Source organism: Elaeis guineensis, chromosome 7 (genome assembly GCF_000442705.2).
Source record: "Elaeis guineensis isolate ETL-2024a chromosome 7, EG11, whole genome shotgun sequence".
Taxonomy (NCBI): Eukaryota; Viridiplantae; Streptophyta; class Magnoliopsida; order Arecales; family Arecaceae; genus Elaeis; species Elaeis guineensis.
The window spans coordinates 93150003-93168563 of NC_025999.2; the positions used below are offsets into that span (position 1 = coordinate 93150003).

At 34.6% G+C, this 18561-nt stretch overlaps 1 protein-coding gene across 1 annotated transcript; it reads right to left on the minus strand.

Annotated features, from left to right (window-relative positions):
* Positions 1-1106: 1106 nt before the first annotated feature.
* On the minus strand, positions 1107-13082 carry LOC105048553 (aspartic proteinase oryzasin-1). Its single transcript, XM_029265542.2, has 14 exons — positions 12801-13082; positions 12307-12702; positions 12143-12203; positions 8229-8323; positions 8021-8133; positions 6246-6414; positions 6063-6102; positions 5890-5956; positions 4230-4341; positions 4047-4111; positions 3771-3927; positions 3566-3685; positions 1482-1564; positions 1107-1398 (listed from the first exon to the last, which is right to left on the minus strand). The coding sequence occupies exons 2-14, from the start codon at positions 12688-12690 to the stop codon at positions 1308-1310; spliced, it is 1557 nt and encodes a 518-aa protein (XP_029121375.1). The 5' UTR covers positions 12691-12702; positions 12801-13082; the 3' UTR covers positions 1107-1307.
* Positions 13083-18561: the final 5479 nt, after the last annotated feature.

Consider the following 18561-nt stretch of genomic DNA (forward strand, 5'->3'; position numbering starts at 1 on the left):
ACAGCCCACCGATTCACTTATAAAAGCTGACGATCAGTGTGTTTGAAGGAGGAAAAACTATCGTACCAAAAGAAAGGATGGAAAGGATAAACTAGCTGCTCATGTCTATGTCAACTATTACTCCGTCCACGGGTTGAGCTATTGGTTGCCTATCATCTATCAGCATGATCTATGAAACGACGTAGTGTAGCTATCAGTTGTTGGATCTTAGCTGACAGTAAAGCCAAAGCTAGGCGGAGCACTAGGATTCAGCCTCACAAAAGCTATAATAAAAGCTTCCATCTCACTCATCAAGGTCGTGGCCGGGATTGTTTTTGTATTGAAAGAATGGATGGTTTTGCTGGATTTCCTCCCTAACTTCAACGTGGAAGAATCACAGTCACATCTCTTCAGCAGTTGAAGATAGGGCATGCGAGCAACTGGGAAAAATTGGCATAACCCCATTGACCGAGGAATGGTAATAAGAATTAGTTTGCCATTGATGACAGGGAATCTCTTCAAATCTAAATGAATACCAGGACCTAGTTTTTTTATGGTTCATCCTCCTCTATTTTGGTCTTTCAACATGCATCACATTTCAGCACAAACCAACATCTACTAATATGTGCTGCAGTTACATGAATGATGCAAGCACAATCTATATTATAGATACACCCCTTTGATCTGTGGCTAATATGCTGCTTCCGTTATAATCATAGTCACACAATCAAATTCCTCATCTGAAAGTAATTGGTATTTTTTCAACTCAAATACCAATCAAAGTTGCATTTCGCATCAAACTTACTTATCTGAGTTTCGTAATCAGAATAATAAGTGGATTCATTGTATTTACTATGCAACAAGTTATGATATGGACCACTTTTGTTAGCGGACACAACTGGTAGAATGGTAGCAGGTGAACACGTAGCTAGTAGCATAGCATTGATAGCTTCAAGATGGTGAAGTAAGATGACCCTCATTAGGGTAGCCCCTCCTTTCAAGTTCAAACAAAACGATACCGTCTTGTGATGCAAATGACCGTCAAGCAATTGAGTGAATGTTAGAGCTCTTCGAAAAGTCTCCATGAAGTGACACACCAGAAACAGTCCATAATCAACAAAAGACAAGGCTAAGATGTACATACTTCCTACCATATATATGCGTGCAGGAATACAGAGCTTTGCACGAGTACCAATCAGTTGGCAAAGGAAATAAACGTTCGAGTGCAGGTCTCAATCACAAACCATTTCCTAGACCAGAATATTTACATGCATGGGATGGCTTTTATGACACATAAAACCAAGTTCTATGAAATGACAGTTAGCCCCTCATCTCCATGCTGCTTCAGCAAATCCAACTCTCAGCTGGCCATAGTCAAAAACTGTGTGATACACTCCCATGAAGACATCACCCAATATCCTGCAGCATTTACAGTACTTGCATGAGAAACCAACCTACAGCCTACAACCAAAGCGAGACAGTGAAGCGATAGCTATATATACCAAAGGGGACCCTGAGGTACATCCAAGGCTGTAAATCCACTTATGCACTGTGCTAAACTTCCATCACCGACTTTAAGAATGTACTGTGCACCCAATAAGATTGACCCGAAAAATGGTGAGAAACAGATTATTGCAAGCTAGTCATGGTAAAGTAACCTAAATTATGTTGGTCATCATCATCACACGTATCTTGATACGGTGTTCATCAAAGGGACTGCTATTATAACACAATATATAAATTGCCGATCTGGGGGAAAAACCTCACTTGACAAAAAAAGGTGTTCATCAAACTCCATAGCGTTTAAAAGCACTATGAATATTCCCTTTAAGAAACATAGCCATCTTGAGGCAAAACAATCCTAAGATGTCTGAGATTTGAATTGCTCTTGGATTTTAGCAGGAAAACATCTTCACACATGAAGCTAATGACACATACAACTAACATGAGAAAATTACTCAGTTCAGTTGAATAATTTTTAAAAAATTTATTAATTTTCTTTTTTTGGCAATCAAATATCCAACAGCTACTGTTCTTTATGCTAATATTAAAGCATGACTTAGGCCATGTCAAAGATCCGACAGCTACTGTTCCTTATGCTAATACTAAAGCATGACTTAGGCCGTGTCACCATGTCATGCATACCCCTATTGTAAATCTCCCCGAGCTTCTTGTCAGCTGAAATCGTGGTCCATGGAACACTCAAAATTATTTAAAGTTCTCTTTTCAGTGGAAGAAGTTTTTCCCCATATGATCCCAAAACCTCAATTTGCTACTCAAGAGCCGGGATGGCATTCAACAGGAAGCAGGTTATAGGAAAAGAACTCCATGTTACCTGAAAACTCCCTTTTTAGGTTTATGGAACTGTCAGCACTACCGGACACAAACATGGCAGGACACAAGAAGACAAGGATGAACATTGCACTTTAAAGCGTTGTGCTAACAACAATAAAATGTGCCACCACCTGGCACTTCATCTTTGAGTGTTAGGATACTTTGAGTTGACAAATAACTGTGATGACCAGTAGCAACTACAGAAGCTTCCAGTCCTTGAAGATGTATCCAGCACAAGTAGCTGAAATCTTTCATTAGGGATTAAATTTTGAACCCGGCTTTAGTTTTTATCCTTCCATTTGCTGTAAAGGCTAACAAAGGTCACCCAGATAATTCTCAAATATCCATGGTGGTACTTTGATAGCAACATCGAAGCTTTGTGACTACATACCATCCATATCATTCTTCATAAGGTTCATATTTTACATAAGAATTTAAACAGAATAAATATGTTGGGTATCATATAAAGAAAGAATCCTACATTCATATGCTTAAGTTTAAGCATTTTTTTGGGTAATGTATCAATTTTTTTGTGGTGCATAGGAATGCCTACAACAATGTTGTAGGCTCTGGCGATGGTTAAGTTGCATCTCTAATCCCATAGTCTATCCACATGAGCATTGATCTATAGGCATCATAGGCCAGATTAAAACTTGAACCTGCCTACCTCCATTATAAGGATTCCATAAGCCAACTAGCCATCTATCTTTCCAAACTTCTTCCATTCATTCTTCTTCTTTCAGATCTGCTTACCAACCTGCTGCACCCTACCTAGACCGATCTTACATGACAAAAGGATTAACAAAACTAAAAATACTTTCTCCTCAAGAAAACCAAATACTTCAAATTCCTTTTTTCATCCCTTGGCAGCCCTACTTCATCAAAGTTGTCAAAATGAGGGTCCAGTGGTTCACTTCGAGCAGAAATCATCCATTTCAGCCTGAATCCAACCCTTTTTTTTTTTGGGTGCATCTGAATCCAACTTATTGATGGACAGCTTATTCAAAAGATAAAAATCCAAACATGATCTATCAAAAAGCAAAAGTATGGTCTGGTTGTTGTGTTATCAATGAGCAATACAAGATGCAACTTCAACATCTTTGTACTTGTAAACCATAAAATAAGTTAAAAATTTACTACGTGATAAATACAGCTCAAAGTTATAGTAAAATGATGGCGAGCTGTCATATTTTTCAAAATGAGCAGAAACTAAATCTTTTTTGAAAAGAACAGGTGAAAAATCACAATGTACCTGCTCTGGTTTCAGGTCAAATCTTTTACCACCAATAGTGAAAGAAACAACAGGCATGGATGCAAGGCTACTACAGTCTACAGCTGATTCCCCCATGGGGCTAGGCAGTCGTTCACATAGCTGCAATGCAATTCAAGACAATGAAAAGAAAAATAAAAATAGAAAAGAAACTTTTAGTTACATCACCTTTTGGGAAGTAACTTACCTCGCTGATGTAGTCCAGCACCTGCTGTACTGTCTGGCTCTGCATAAACTGATTTTGCATCCATACAACTGCCATCTCACAATATGAGCACATACCATCTCCCAGACCACCAGTAAATCTGTCTCTTCTGCCATTCACCACACTCTTGATGCCCATACTGTGCAAACATAGATACGTTAAGCAAAAAAGTGAAAACATTTGTGTAAATAATATAACAAAAAGTGTATATGCTGAAAGAAAGATAAATGAGGATTATGTTGATGATTAACTTCTAACCTAACTCCATGAGTCCCATCAAAGGCACACAGCCCAATTCGAGAACAAATTTTTGTGGGCTCTTCCTGCAATTTTATTTTATAAGAAAAAAGGTATCAACAACCTTGTTGCGCACAAATACTGCTGTACATTTGTACAACAATATCAATAATATTTTACATAACAGCAAATATCAGAAAAGACCTTTTCCATCAGCATTTCCATAATCTTTTCCCCATACTGTGAGACCACTGCTTTGCACTGTTGGCTAACAACACCAGCAGCTCCAATTTTTTGATTAACCTCTGCAATGATGGTCGGAAAAGAATATGTTACAGAGAATTGCAATTAAGAGATGACATATCAGTTCTAATTGCAAAAACAGTGCCAGGCCAAACGACGACCTTTTGATTCAATTACACAAATCAGCATGGAGATGTGATGGAAACACAAAGAAGTGATATGAAAGCTGAAGGCAACATAACCATGATACAACCAGTCAACAGCAGGCAGAAATATGTAAAAGAAGAGTTTCTGCTATCATTTAAATCAAGAAGTGTCTGAATCAGTTATCTACTGGAAAAAAGACAATTTTTAGCATAGTTTTGAAAATTATGGCTTGTTATTTCTGATCTCCTCCAAAATTTTCCTCTCTGAAATTTTCCACACTTTTTTGAACTTTCCTTTCTCTTCTCTCATTTCAGACTTTCGATACCACTCCTTATCCTTATCTCAACAATGTCTTTGTTCAGAAGATTTTAAAAAATACAAATGTTCACCATTGCCAAATCAATGTCAAATGCTTGGGTGGCTATGTAGCATCAGAAAATGTTGTGATGTTTTAAAAAAGCCTGTAGGCATCATTCATTAATACCAGATAGAGAAAGGAGTAAAAGAAATAAGAGTGGAAATACAAAGATGGATTCTTAGTCTCTCATAAGAAGGCAGTGACTGGTACTATAAACATGACACTAGTGGATGCACGCAATATTTGAAAATTGTTCAAAGAGCTCAGAATCTGACTATTTTCTGTATGATCACGATCCATCACTTTGACCCAAGAACATTAATGCAAGTATCAAGCATCCATATTTTTAACAAATAAAGCCATACCAATTATGAACACAATAGAAATGTTTCAGTAAATTCATGCCACAGAACAAGTTAAATGCATCATTGGGGATGACATGCCATTGCTGCTGAAATTTTTATAGTAACAAGTAACATCATCCTAGCAGAAGCCATACATCACCAGATTTTGACAGGAAAAGACATTCTGTTATTGCACTTCTCAACAACCAAAGGTGAATATATTGTGAAGACAATTTATATATCTGTCTGCCTATCATGTTATTGTGCATTACTAGACATATGCAGACAATCTCATTAAGAAAGACAGACAGGCAGGCAGACAGATAACAACAGCTATGTACCATATAGTCATCCGGGAGGCAGAAAGCATCCATGTTTCACATGTAATCACTGCTATCAATCTCACTGGTAATTCCGTTTAGAGTGGAAGGTATGTAAACATTATAGCCTTAAATAAATTACACTCCCTTGTACCTTAATGAGGACACTGCCTAAAGGAAAGCTATCTTGTACAAAGTCCAACCATCATATTTTCACAAAACGGAAGAGGTCTAGAGTACTAAATAATGCAAGGCATGAACAAAACTTGGCTCTTGCAATGAAAGTGTAAATTCTAAAAAAGCAAATAAATTATAGACGAGCCCTTTTTCATGGTCATATTGAGCAGCTCAGATGTATCAATGCTTGCATGAACACCAAAGAGCATAAAGAAAAGAAATGAAGGAGAGAAAAGGAGGCTAGTCAGTTGAATAACCACCAAACATAGGCACATACCGTTGGACCAGCAATCAAAGAAGTTCCAGAATCTGCAATTGCTTGACATCCTTCAGCACAAAATCCTGAAGATCTCATGTTGTCAGGTAATCAGAAGGCATAAGAGAACATCAAGTAGATAACATGCTTCAAAGCAGAAAAGTAGAATATCACAGAATTAGCATGAAGTACCAGTTGTTTGACCACCAACAAGGACATCTCCCATTTCAAACTGCAACAAAAAAAATTGAAATACAGAAGTTAAACAAAGTGGATAGTGGATAAAATATGGCAAATTATGTACTAATGGAAATTATTTAGGAATTGGATAAAATATGACAACTCATGTACTAATGAAAAAATTTAAGGATCAACCTGCCAGTAGCCTTTCTGAGTTACAGGGACATATGTGTGTTCACCCCTGTAATGCTTTGGATCAGTCCCTCCAAACACAATTTCACCTCCCTCCCCATCCTCAGTATTCCGGTTAAACCAGAATGAGAAAACAGGTTCTTTAACAAGACTCTGGCTGACCATGTTATCCCTGTTAAATGGTACAAGCTGGCAGACTTACATTTCTGATTCTTCATTAGTGTTCATGGAACATTTACAAATATGTAAATGTCAATCACTCGGCACCAAACAACAAAATAAAACACGGTAACAGAACAAAGAAACATATAGTATGGTTAGAACTTTGATGCACAAGAGGGCTTGCAATTCCATGATAAGGTTTATATGACAAACCTGCCCCCTTAGCATGAGTAAATGATCTCTTGCAACAGACACCCTTTGTAAGAGCCAATAGTTCAAGTATTGAAAACTGGCAATGCTAAAATTTTTAAACCAGTAATGCAGAACACCTTGATCAAATGAAAATGGGAAGGGCATAACAAAAGAGTCAACAATTCATTAGTTCAGTGTCCAATAATTTGTCATAGACTTATATTTATAAAATAAGGCATGGTATGGGGCACTTAATGTCCAATGGTAATTAATGATTCTACAGATTATCACCATACAACTTTTTCAACTGAAATTCCAGCCCCCCCCCCCCCCCCCCCCGCCGGAAATCAAACCTTTCAGTCAATTAGAACTTTTTTATAAAATTGTTGATTTAATATTTATCTAGCACTATGCGGTTTGACAAAGCATTGATTTATAACAGAGTTTACAATTAGAACTTTCAAAATTTTCATGTTTGTTCTTGCCTACGCATCCTTTATGACCTCTTGTGCACTAATGATTAAGTTCTAGCACATTAGTTTCCAGCAAAATCATAACAGTTATGCTGGCTTCATATGTTAATGGAAGTTTTTGGACTTCCTTGGACGTAAGAAACTAAAGTTGAAGTTATGGGTGGTATGCACTATTACTTCATAAGTACTAGAGGCTATCATCCATTATTACAGCTATACATTGTTTGCATTTAATATTTATATTTGCATTTGACCTTGATGCTGAAGCCAAGCCAAATGAAAAATGTGGACAGTTAGTGTTAGGTTGGTAGTGTAACAAGCATGTCAAACCATGAGAGGAATCCAAAGAAATCATGATCTCATGGCATCCTTGTTTCGTATAATACACTTCTATATAATTTAATTAAACAGAAGTGGGCAAGGGTAGAGAAGCTTGAAACAACATCATAGGTGTAAGAATGATTGGCAAGGATCTATAAAGTTGGTCCAAATAGTTGGGACAGGGCGTGATGGTCATGGTTAGGGATCTACCAATTTAGAAAGAATCAAGTTACCACAAAACACACATATGGTCAATCTAATGCTCAAATACCTCATTATTCTCGTTCATTTGTTTGCCCAATGTGCCTAAAGATTTTTCTGACCCCTGCAACCATCCAAAACAATCAAGATATTTCTAACTGCCATAAGGTACTCCAGAAAATGAATTGGATTGCATAGGGTAGCAAAACTTCCATGGGATTTCCTAACACAGGTTAATAAGATAATGGACTTAGATACCTTTCACCATTGCCCTGTTTTTCCCTCCTTTCCCAAAATGTGGAATTATCATTTTTTATTTTGACCAATTATTGTCGATCTAACCCAGATAAGAAAAAGGATTTTTAAACAAGCACTTAAAAAGAAAATAACAACCAAACGAGTATCAATAGTCAAGTCAGCATGGTATACCATATGGGCACCACATTTCCAACTGAGATTGCTTTAAATCCAAGTCCAAGTATTCCATCAAATTTTCTCGCCATGAAAGTGATACTTGGCTCCCTAGTGGCTTCGATAAAAACCTAAGAAAAGGATTTGATATAAGTTTATGCACTCCATATAATATATACAAGTGAGAAATACAGAATATGTAAAGGAGTTTCAAATAAATACCGACCTGATTCTCGATGGTAAGGTCACCAACTGTAACATGGTCTTGGCTTAAGAAACCTGCTACTGATCCAGTCCCATAGTGAATATATGCAGACGTCCCTGCTCAAAGGATCAAACAAAATAGCATCAAAATGTTCTTTAAAAAAGATAAATTTAAAGGAGAATCTTGTGAGAACTGATAATGAAACCCAAAGTAGTGCACAGTATAATAAAAAAATATTCACTCACAAGCCAACATAAGATTCAATCATGTCTAAGACATGCAAGAATAGGGCAGAATTCTAAGGCCCTATCGGGCTAAAGCTTTTAGAGTGCCAAAAAGTATTTTCTGACCCTCCAAAATTACTTTTGAATGGTACAACGGTGTTTGGTACAAAATCAAGAAGCTTTTTGTCTTTACCAGAAAGCTGAAAAAATCTACTTAGAAAAAGCTCCATTTTGAAGCTTTTCCCAGAAGTACTTTCTACTTAATATCGGGAATCTATTTTTATTTAAATGAATTTCTTTAATTACCAAAATATCCACCAACAAATCTCATAATTACATCTTATATCGTATCATATTATATTAGGATTTTGCTATGGTGCTCCAAAAGATTTTTTAGTCTTTTTACTATTTATCTATTTCTGACCGTCAGACAAAAGATGGACCACTCAGATTTCAACCAGTTAAAATGCAAATATACATGGTTGATGCGGTAAATATTTCAAAGTTTAGGATTATTTCATACCATAATTAAATTATTTTCTTTGCCTTTTCAAAAAGCCTTCTCCGTTTTGGTGGTGGTTGGGGCGGGCAGTGCAGTGGCACGGAGAAGCCATCAGTCGGGCAGTGCGGTGTGCAGAAACCGCGATGGCATGGGATGGGAGGGTCATTTGCAGTGGCACAAAGAAGCCACGGGCCAGCAGAGGTGGGTTTGTGGGGCGGCACAAAATCTAGGGGCCCGGGGTAGGGGGTGTGGAGATGGGGATGTTGGGGAGTGATGCTGAAGGCGGGGGTAGGTGCACGCGGGGGAGGGTGACGCGGAGTGGGGGGTGGTTTGTGGTGACACGAAGAAGCCGTGGGGTAGATGGGGGGTCTTGGGGAGCGGTGCAGAAGGCGGGGGAGATAGGGGGTCTTGGGGAGCGGCACAAAAGGTGGGGGTGGGCGCGCGCAGGGGAAGGCGGCACAGGGTGGGGAGCGACCGGCGGGGATGGGGTTGTGGGGCAGCGCAGAAGCTGGAGGTGGGCCTAGGGGGAGATGAGGGGTGCTGAGGAGCGATGCAGAAGGTGGAGGCGGGCGCACACAACAGAGGGCAGCAGGGGCCGGCGGGGGACAGAGGAGCTACAGGTGCCAGCGGGGGGTAGAGGGTGTGCGCTGGGGGGACCACGGGCGGAGGACCCACAGGCGTGCAAGGGGTGGGGAGACATGGGTAGAGGGAGATGGAGGACCTGCGAGTGGAGGGAGGCGGAGGAGCCGCGGGTGGTGCCAAAGGGTGAGGTAGGAGAAGAAAAGCCGCGGATAGTGCCGTCGGGGGGGGGGTGGCAACAGAGAGGTGGGCGATGGGCGGCGGCTGGGAGAAGCAACGAAGAAGAACAATTAAAAAATAATAAATATTATTTTTAGAAAAAATAATAAAATATAAAAAAATAATGATAGTGTAATGTCTTAAATGCCCTTTATGATAAAATAATATTAATGGAGCACTATAGCAAAACCAATTGTATTATTATACTATAAATATAATCTAATCTAATAATAAATTAATATTATGATATATTATAAACATATAACATAATCTATTATAGTATTATTATATTATAAAAATCAATTTGATATAAAAATATTTAATAATAATATTATAATATTATATTATAATAACATATTATAATCTATTATATTATAATTTATTATTAGATTAGATTATAATCTATTATATTATATTACATCATAATTATAATAACATTATATTATAGTATAGTATTATATTATATTACATAATATGATAATAATATTATACAATTAAGTAATATTTTAAAATATAATATTATTATATAATAATAATAGTCTAATAATAATATAATATAATATAATTATATTATATTATAATCTATTATTAGATTTGATTATAACCAATATATTATATTATATTATAATTATAATTATATTATGTTACATTATATGACAATAATATGATATAACATAATAATATTTTAATATATAATATTATATCATATTATTTTTACTATACAATACTATGTAATATCTTTTATTGTCATTTTATCATACCAAAAGCACTTTGTTATTCTAGTTACCAAATATATGTTAAAGTTCTAAAGTACTTTATAAATGTGATTACCAAATAACAAACAGTTTTTTTGTAAAAGCTCTACTTTCAAAAGCTCTAAAAGCTAAACTGCCTACAATAATCCCAAACAAGACCTAAGAAAAATACAAGAATACCATTGGACATATTTGTTGTCTGCTACATGCAAAGAACAAAGCTGGTGAAAGGATGCGCAAAGCTACAATTGACCCATATATATATGTGAAGAGAGGCAGGGAGAGAGAGAGAGAGAGAGAGAACAAAGGTGGTGAAAGGATGCCCAAAGCTACGACTGACCCATATATATGTGAAGAGAGGCAGAGAGAGAGAGAGAGAGAGTTAACTAGGAAGGCAACATGTTAGGTTAATGGTTAGAACTTGGATTGCTAAGTTTTAATCAAGGTTTCAAAAAATGCGTCAACAAAACAATACAAAAGGTACCGTAGCATTGTACTAGGTTTTGGGCATTAGTACATAGTATATCAACATGAAACCTAATTCTTATTGTCTATCGGTCCCATAGTGTTCGAGCAAAAATTGGTACGAGGTCCACTATCAGTATTTGAAACCTTGGTTTCAATTAACTTCAAGTTAAACATCTAGAATTTGTACTAGAAAGTCCTCTATATCGTAGCAGATCCATAAACATCTTCCATATTTGTGAGTTGATGGTACAAACTTGTGCCCCAAGAATCCAAACTACAGCTCTAACAATTGTATCTCTCAGCAGACATCCTACCCCAAAATAATGTCTAAAAAATTGGTAGCCAGAATGGATAGTTTTCAGATGAAGTTACTGGAGTTCTCATAAGCCTCAGTTTGAATTTGTTGCAGTCAAGGGCTCAAAGCTCGGCACGTGAGGTATTGTCCGCTTTGACTCATGACTATCTTTGGGCTTTAGTGGGCCTTGATCATTTAGAGCCTCACAGTTTTATCCTGTAAAAAGCGCCGCACGTGGGAAAGATAGTCCCTTCCTATATAAACTAGATTTCTTCTTGACTCCAACCAATGTGAGACTAATGATGCCGTTTATTCTACACCACAACAGAATTATTTCTTCATTTTCTAAAGTTGTGGTTCGGATCTTGCTTACTAGTAATAAATTAAGCCTTCAAAACTTGTTTTCGCAAGATTAAGCTCAAGCTTTATCTTGAAAAGGCTTAGAAGGCCATGCTTAAACAGAAAGGCTAGTTAATCGTTTTTCATGGTTTAAAGTTTCGAGTAAGACGGGTTTGTTTTCACCGAGTCCAAAACTGACAGTAATATTGGGATTTTAAGTGGTTTTGATATTGTGTCATTTGGTTTCCAGTCAATTTCACCGTTTTTGTTTCTTTTTTCTTGCATCTCTTTCCTATAATTGGCATAAAAATCTATCCAATTCTACAGAAAGCAAACCACATCCAGATGTTGGTTTTTTGTCCATACATACACCATCCTTAAAAATAAAAAGTCTGAAGGTAATCTTACATTTTCTTTCACCATTATACTCAAATATTAATAAATTAGATAACAATCTCTAAGCAAAAGTATATAATTCCTAACCAGCCATTAATGCCAAGAAAAAAAAAACAGCCAAAAAGAAAAATAAAGAACATTAGCGGGGAGAGGCAAACCATTCTCCTGATAGGTGCTCAATAGACTGGACTTGTACGCTGAATGGAAATAGCAAGCAACCTGCATATAAAAAAAATTAAAAGAAAAATCAATTGAAACGAGGAGCTAAATTCTCCAGGAACGACATCACCGGCACTGCAACAGCCGAAGAAAAATTGCTCACCGAGATGTAGCACTTGGACGACGGAACCCAGAAGTTGGAGCTACCAGTGTCGAAGATCACCGTGAAGTTCTGCGGCGGCGACCCGAGCCCGATCTCGCCGAAGTACCGAGCGTTCATGTAGTTCTTGCGGGCGATGACGTCTCCCTCCTTACCCGGTCCCACCGGCCCGACCGGCCCCGGTTCAAAATACCCATATTTCCGGGCCGCCAGCGCCGTCCCCTCCTCCCTGTCCGCGAGCCGGGCCGCTAGCCGGCTATTCGGGTCCAACGCCCTCTTCTTGAGCCGGATCCGGACCACCCCATCGGCCGAGACCGGAAAAGCCCAACAAAACAAGAGCATCGAAAGCAGAACAAAGACCGTCACAGCGCTGCCCCTGGTTACCATGGTGGATGAGACCTGCTGATAAAAAAATGGACGACGTCAAAGAAACTAAGACAAGAATCAAAAGCCGGAAAAGAAAGAGAGAGAGAAGAGGGAAGGTGGTAATGGGTTACCGATGAGAGGAATGGGGAGGATGGGAGGGACCTTGGAAAGGCAATGGGGATAAGAATGGGGAGGAGAGGAGAGGAGAGGAGAGGAGAGTGGGACGAAATAAGCGTTCAGGGGACCTGATTCCAGCCTGCCCAACCGTACGTGGATGCAGATGGTTAAAGAGTGGGATGCCTACCGTTGGTGGGATATTGAAGAGCCGATATTGTAGAATAGAGGATGGCAACCAGTGAATAAGAAGTGGGTTCCGTTGCATGATTAAGTGTGTTGGGAGTTTGATGACGAAGAATGAGGCTTGGGACGTCCTGTTTCTTGCCCGCGGGGCGACAGGGTGTGGTCGAGTTCATGTGCGCTTGGCAGGGAGCAGAGGAGTACTTTACCTAATTAATTTTTTAAAAAAAATTATTTATCAAAATAATTTAATTTTTAATTTATTTATTAAAATAATATAAACGGCATAAAATGTCATTCGAAATGATGTTTTATGATTGTCACGTCACCATCCTATTCCATCTAAATTTCCACGTAGAAGAAAAAAAAAAATAATAAAATAAAATCATCAAATCAAATGATATTTTTTAAAAAACATCATTTGATTTGATGATTTTATTTTTTAAATAAAAAAATAAAAATTATAACTTTCAATTTATAAAAAAAATTATAATTTTGATTAAAATAAAAATTATCATTTCAAATTAGTATCCTCATTTCAAATTATCTTTTCAAAAAATATCTAAAAAAAATTGAAGTAAAAAAAATAAAAAATACCATAAAAAAAATTTAAAAAAAATAGAAATTATAATTATAAATTTTAAGAAAATAAAAATTTTAATTTTAATTCAAATAAAAATCATCATTTTAAATTACAATCTTTTTTCAAATTAATTTTTTAAAAAAATATCATAAAAGAAGGAAAGAATAAAAAAATGAGAAAAAATAAAAATTATAATTTTAAATTTTAAAAAATAAAAATTTAAATTTAAATTTAAATAAAAATCATCATTTTAAATTATTTTTTTCATTTAAAATTAAATTTTTTTAAAAAAAATATCCAAAAACAATCATAAAAAATTAAAAAAATTAAAAATACCATAAAAAAAGAATAAATGAGAAAGAAATAAGAAAAAAATAAAAATTATAATTTCAAATTTTAAAAAATAAAAATTTTAATTTTAATTCAGATAAAAAACATCATTTCAAATTATTTTCTCCATTTAAAATTAATTTTTTTAAAAAAATATTCAAAAAAATCTTAAAAAATTTAAAAAATTAAAAATATCATAAAAAAAGAATAAATGAAAAAGAAATGAGAAAAAAATAAAAATTATAATTTTGAATAAATTTAAAAAAATAACAATTCTAATTTTAATTCAAAAAAATATCATTTCAAATTATTTTCTCCATTTAAAATTAATTTTTTTAAAAAATATCTCAAAAAAATATTAAAAAATAAAAAAATAAAAAATACCATAAAAAAGAAAAAATAAAAAAATAAAAATTATAATTTTAAATTTAAAAAAATAAAATTTTTAATTTTAATTAAAATAAAAAATATTATTTAAAATTACTTTCTCCATTTCAAATATATTTTTTAAAAAAATATTCCAAACAAAAGAGAAAAATACCTAAAAAGATATCATAAAAATAGAAAAAATGGTAAAAATTAAAAAAAAATTAAAATTAAAATTTTAAATTATAAAAAATTAAAATTTGAATTTGAATTCAAAAAATTTAAAAAAAATAAAAAATTCCATAAAAAGTGAAAAAAATGGGAAAAAAATAAAATTTATAAATTGAAATTTAAAAAAAATAAAAATTTTAACTTTAATTCAATAAAAAATATCATTTCAAATTACTCTTCCCATTTCAAATTATTTTTTTAAAAAAATATCTAAAAAAAGAAAAAAATTGGGGTAAAAAAATAAAAAACACCATAAAAAAAAGAAAAAAGGGAAAAAATTGAATTGAAAAAAAATAAAAATTGTAATTCTAATTCAAAAATAAAAATTATAATTTTAAATTTAAAAAATAAAAATTTTAATTATAATTTAAATAAAAAATATCATTTCAAATTACTAAATTAATTTAAATTTAATTTTTTTAAAAATTTTCCAAACAAAGGAAAAAAAGTACCTAAAAATGCCAAAAAGGGTAAAAATGGGAGAAAATTATAATTATAATTTTAAATTATAAAAATTTTAATTTATATTTCAAAAAATTAAAAGAAAATATCATAAAAAAGTGAATAAAAGGAGAAAAATGAGAGAGAGACGGTGGGCCCCGACGGTGGCCCCACGGCAGGCCCCCCGGTGGTGGGCCCGTTGTGGCCCCGCGACGGCCCTCCCTCGTCAGAATTTTTTCATCTCCACTTTCATCTGACTCAAAATCTAGATTATCAAAATTTATTCCACCGACTATCCAGTCATCGTTCCCTATATGAGTGTCATCTCCCACACTTACCACTACTTCTAGCAAAGGAGAAGTTACCATAGCAGAAGATACGAGAGAAGTCACCATAGGACTCTGAATAATTAGACAACTAAGACCGACAGTAGTAAAATATTATTCTGCAAATATGACTTTAACACTATCGATTTGTACCATAGGAGTTACGAAAAGTGAGGAAGGCCCAACATTATTGTCCGCTTGAGTTAAAAGCCGACTATAGTATCCAAAGCTTGGTACATCTTTCTTTTCAATATATAATTTTAAAAATCGACATTCTGAATATTTCAAAGAAAAGATCAGCATTTCTTCGACATCTTCATCGTCATCAATTGGAACTAAGATATACTTGCTCTGCATTAACTGTTCCGACAGATTAGGAGATTTCTATTTCAATTTTATTTCATATTTTTTTTTATCTACAGGAATATCGCTGTATAAATGGTCCAATAATTCTAGACGTGATAATAATGAAGATACTCTAATCATCCGATTTGCAGGGTGACTGTACTGCACACCAGTTTCATCATTTTGTATCATGCCATCATAATACAATAGTACACGAACTCGAGTACTAGCTATTTTCTTAGAGAAACCTATGACAAAATCAAAATATTTAGTATTACTAATTATTTTATTATTTCAAAAGATTTACATGATAAATGCATCATATCATCAACAAATAGATACAGATAGATCCTATCCAATTCAAAAATTACATTAATTCTATAGGTTAATTACATTAATCAAACGATACGCAAAAGAGACCGAAAAAAATTTCGACAGTATTTCTTCTTAGTTCTCCCCATACGACTGAAAATGTGTGAGGAGAACTAAAAGAAAATACTGTCTGAAATTTCTTTCGAATCCTTCGCATATCTTTCGAATAATGTAATTACCTATAGAATTAAATGTAATTTCCAAACTATCCAAATTGGACAATCAATTGACCAATGTATATATTTTACGGTACCCATACAAAAATATATAATCAAATATATATTTTATATGGATATCGTAGAATATCCTACATTGGTCAACTGACAGATCTACGTTTTCATAAAATATAATATATTTTAAAATTTTTAAATTAAGATCGAATCAAATTTTAAAATAAATTTGAATCTAATGAGATAAAGATGGTTTGAGGAAATTTGAATCTAATGTGAGATACCAGAAATCTTCTCCACACCTAGGAGCCCTTTCAGGAAATTTTGGGATGCCCAAAGATGGTTTGAGGTGTGGTGATTATGGTGCCCTTTCCCTAGGATGAAAAATCTAGTTTTTGCCTATAAAAAAGGATCCCTTGTTCTTGGCATTAGAACTCTCTCCCCTTGCTGATTTTTTTATTTTCCAAATCTCTTCTCCTTCTCCTCTCTTCCTCCTTTAGATCCCTTCATCCTTTGGAGTATCCAAGGTGCTTGAAGAAAAAGGAAGAGATCAGCCATCAAAGTTGCTTACAGGCTAGCACCTCCAAGTCCCTAATCTGCACTAGTCTTCGCGTGGATTTTCTTGTAGGGGTCAAACGTCTTCATGTGGCTACAAGCGACCTGAGGAATATCCTCTCCAAGTGTTGAACTAGAGGAAATCAAGATAAAATTGATTTGGTAATTGTTACTAACTTATCTTGATCACATTGTTAGATCTAATAGTTAAATCTAGAATTTCAGCATCGATAAGATTGATGTATGTTTTCATTTTTCAGATCTAAAATACATTATATTTCATACTTTTCTTTATGGCATGATAGTCTAGATTAGATCTTATGCATATAATTTAGATTAAATAGTTTAATCTTATTCTTTTGCTGTGAAAAAATTTTGAAATTACATGCATAGCACTACCTATATTTTCTTCAATTGGTATCAAAGCCATAGTTATTTTGATATAATTTATTATGCCTTTAGATCTGAATTTATAATGTTACATCTAATTATTCATGATTTAGATTAAATTTAAATATATTTATTTTTAGATTTGATTTTTATTATGTTTAGATTAGATGTTCTGAGTAACAAAGTACTCGGATTGGATAATCATCAAGCCGTCCGGTCATAGGAGTAAGTAGGATTTCATGACCCTCTCCTCCCATTCAATGGGGTACTCCTCAAGGCGTGTAGGGGTGCCATTGTGAAGTCCTATGAAGAAGAAAGTGAAAGAAGAAAACTTACTTTCTTGTAAAACTCTAGATCTTGAAATCCTAGGTATTGTTGTATGTAATACAAATTGTGAAGAAGTTAGTTACATCTAATTTTGTTTAAATCAAAAATTATTTTGATTTAAAATCATAAAAAAATTTAGATTTGATCTAAAAGATTTTATGATTTACATATGAAAATTATTTTTAAAATCTTAACCATGTTGATGCAAAACTTAATTGAGAATTAAGTGTTGAAATGATTAGATCTAGAATTATGATTTGAAATTTAATGATATTGCATAAAACATGGGACATGGGTTAGCTCAAATCAGGTCTTTTTCTTTAATTGAGTTAGACCTAAGGTTAGAATCAAAGAATTGATTGACCAGATATTGATTATGTCTAATCAAATATTGAATTAGATTAATTAGGATTTCTCTAATACAATAGTTATAGATGGTCAAGTTCATGTCTTTGATTAGACCAAATGAACTTTGATTGTGGCTCAGTGGTTGAATCTGAATCACTAAGTTAGTTAAATCAAAACTAATTAACCAATTGGTGTCTAAGATAAGTTTGGCATTTCATCCGGTAGTTTTTAATTGGGAGTGGCTTATCTAACCATTTCGATGGTGTCTAAGGCAAGCTTAGCAGACCCTCCTACCGATCTTACTTACCTGACCAATTTGGTGAATTAGATTTTGATTAGATCACTAAGTGATTCGAGTAAGCCCATGCCATTAAGGTTGATCAGTATGACTGATCTAGGTGCCAATTCAATCAGCATGACCCTAATCCGATTCAGTGACTTGGTGAAATCAGTGAGAGGAATGTGGTCTACTGATTGATTTCTTCTTCTCTCTTCTCAAAAATTGATTAAATTTTCTAAATTATTAGGTCTCTAAAATGAGCTAGTTATGGTGATAATTAGATCATAGCCTCCCATTAAGTTGGATGATAATGGATCCATTAGTATGATGATCATTGAAGGCCCAAAGGCCTGGTGCTCATCTGCTATTGGAATTATCATTTATAATATGATGACTTAGTTGAGTCACTCTGTCAAGTGGTCAGATTAGTCGGTCAAAATTGGACTTAATCATTTGATAGTTAGATTCATAAGTATGATCATGTTAATGGTTGGACCTAACCAGGGGCTTGCAGAGATGACCAAAGTCAAC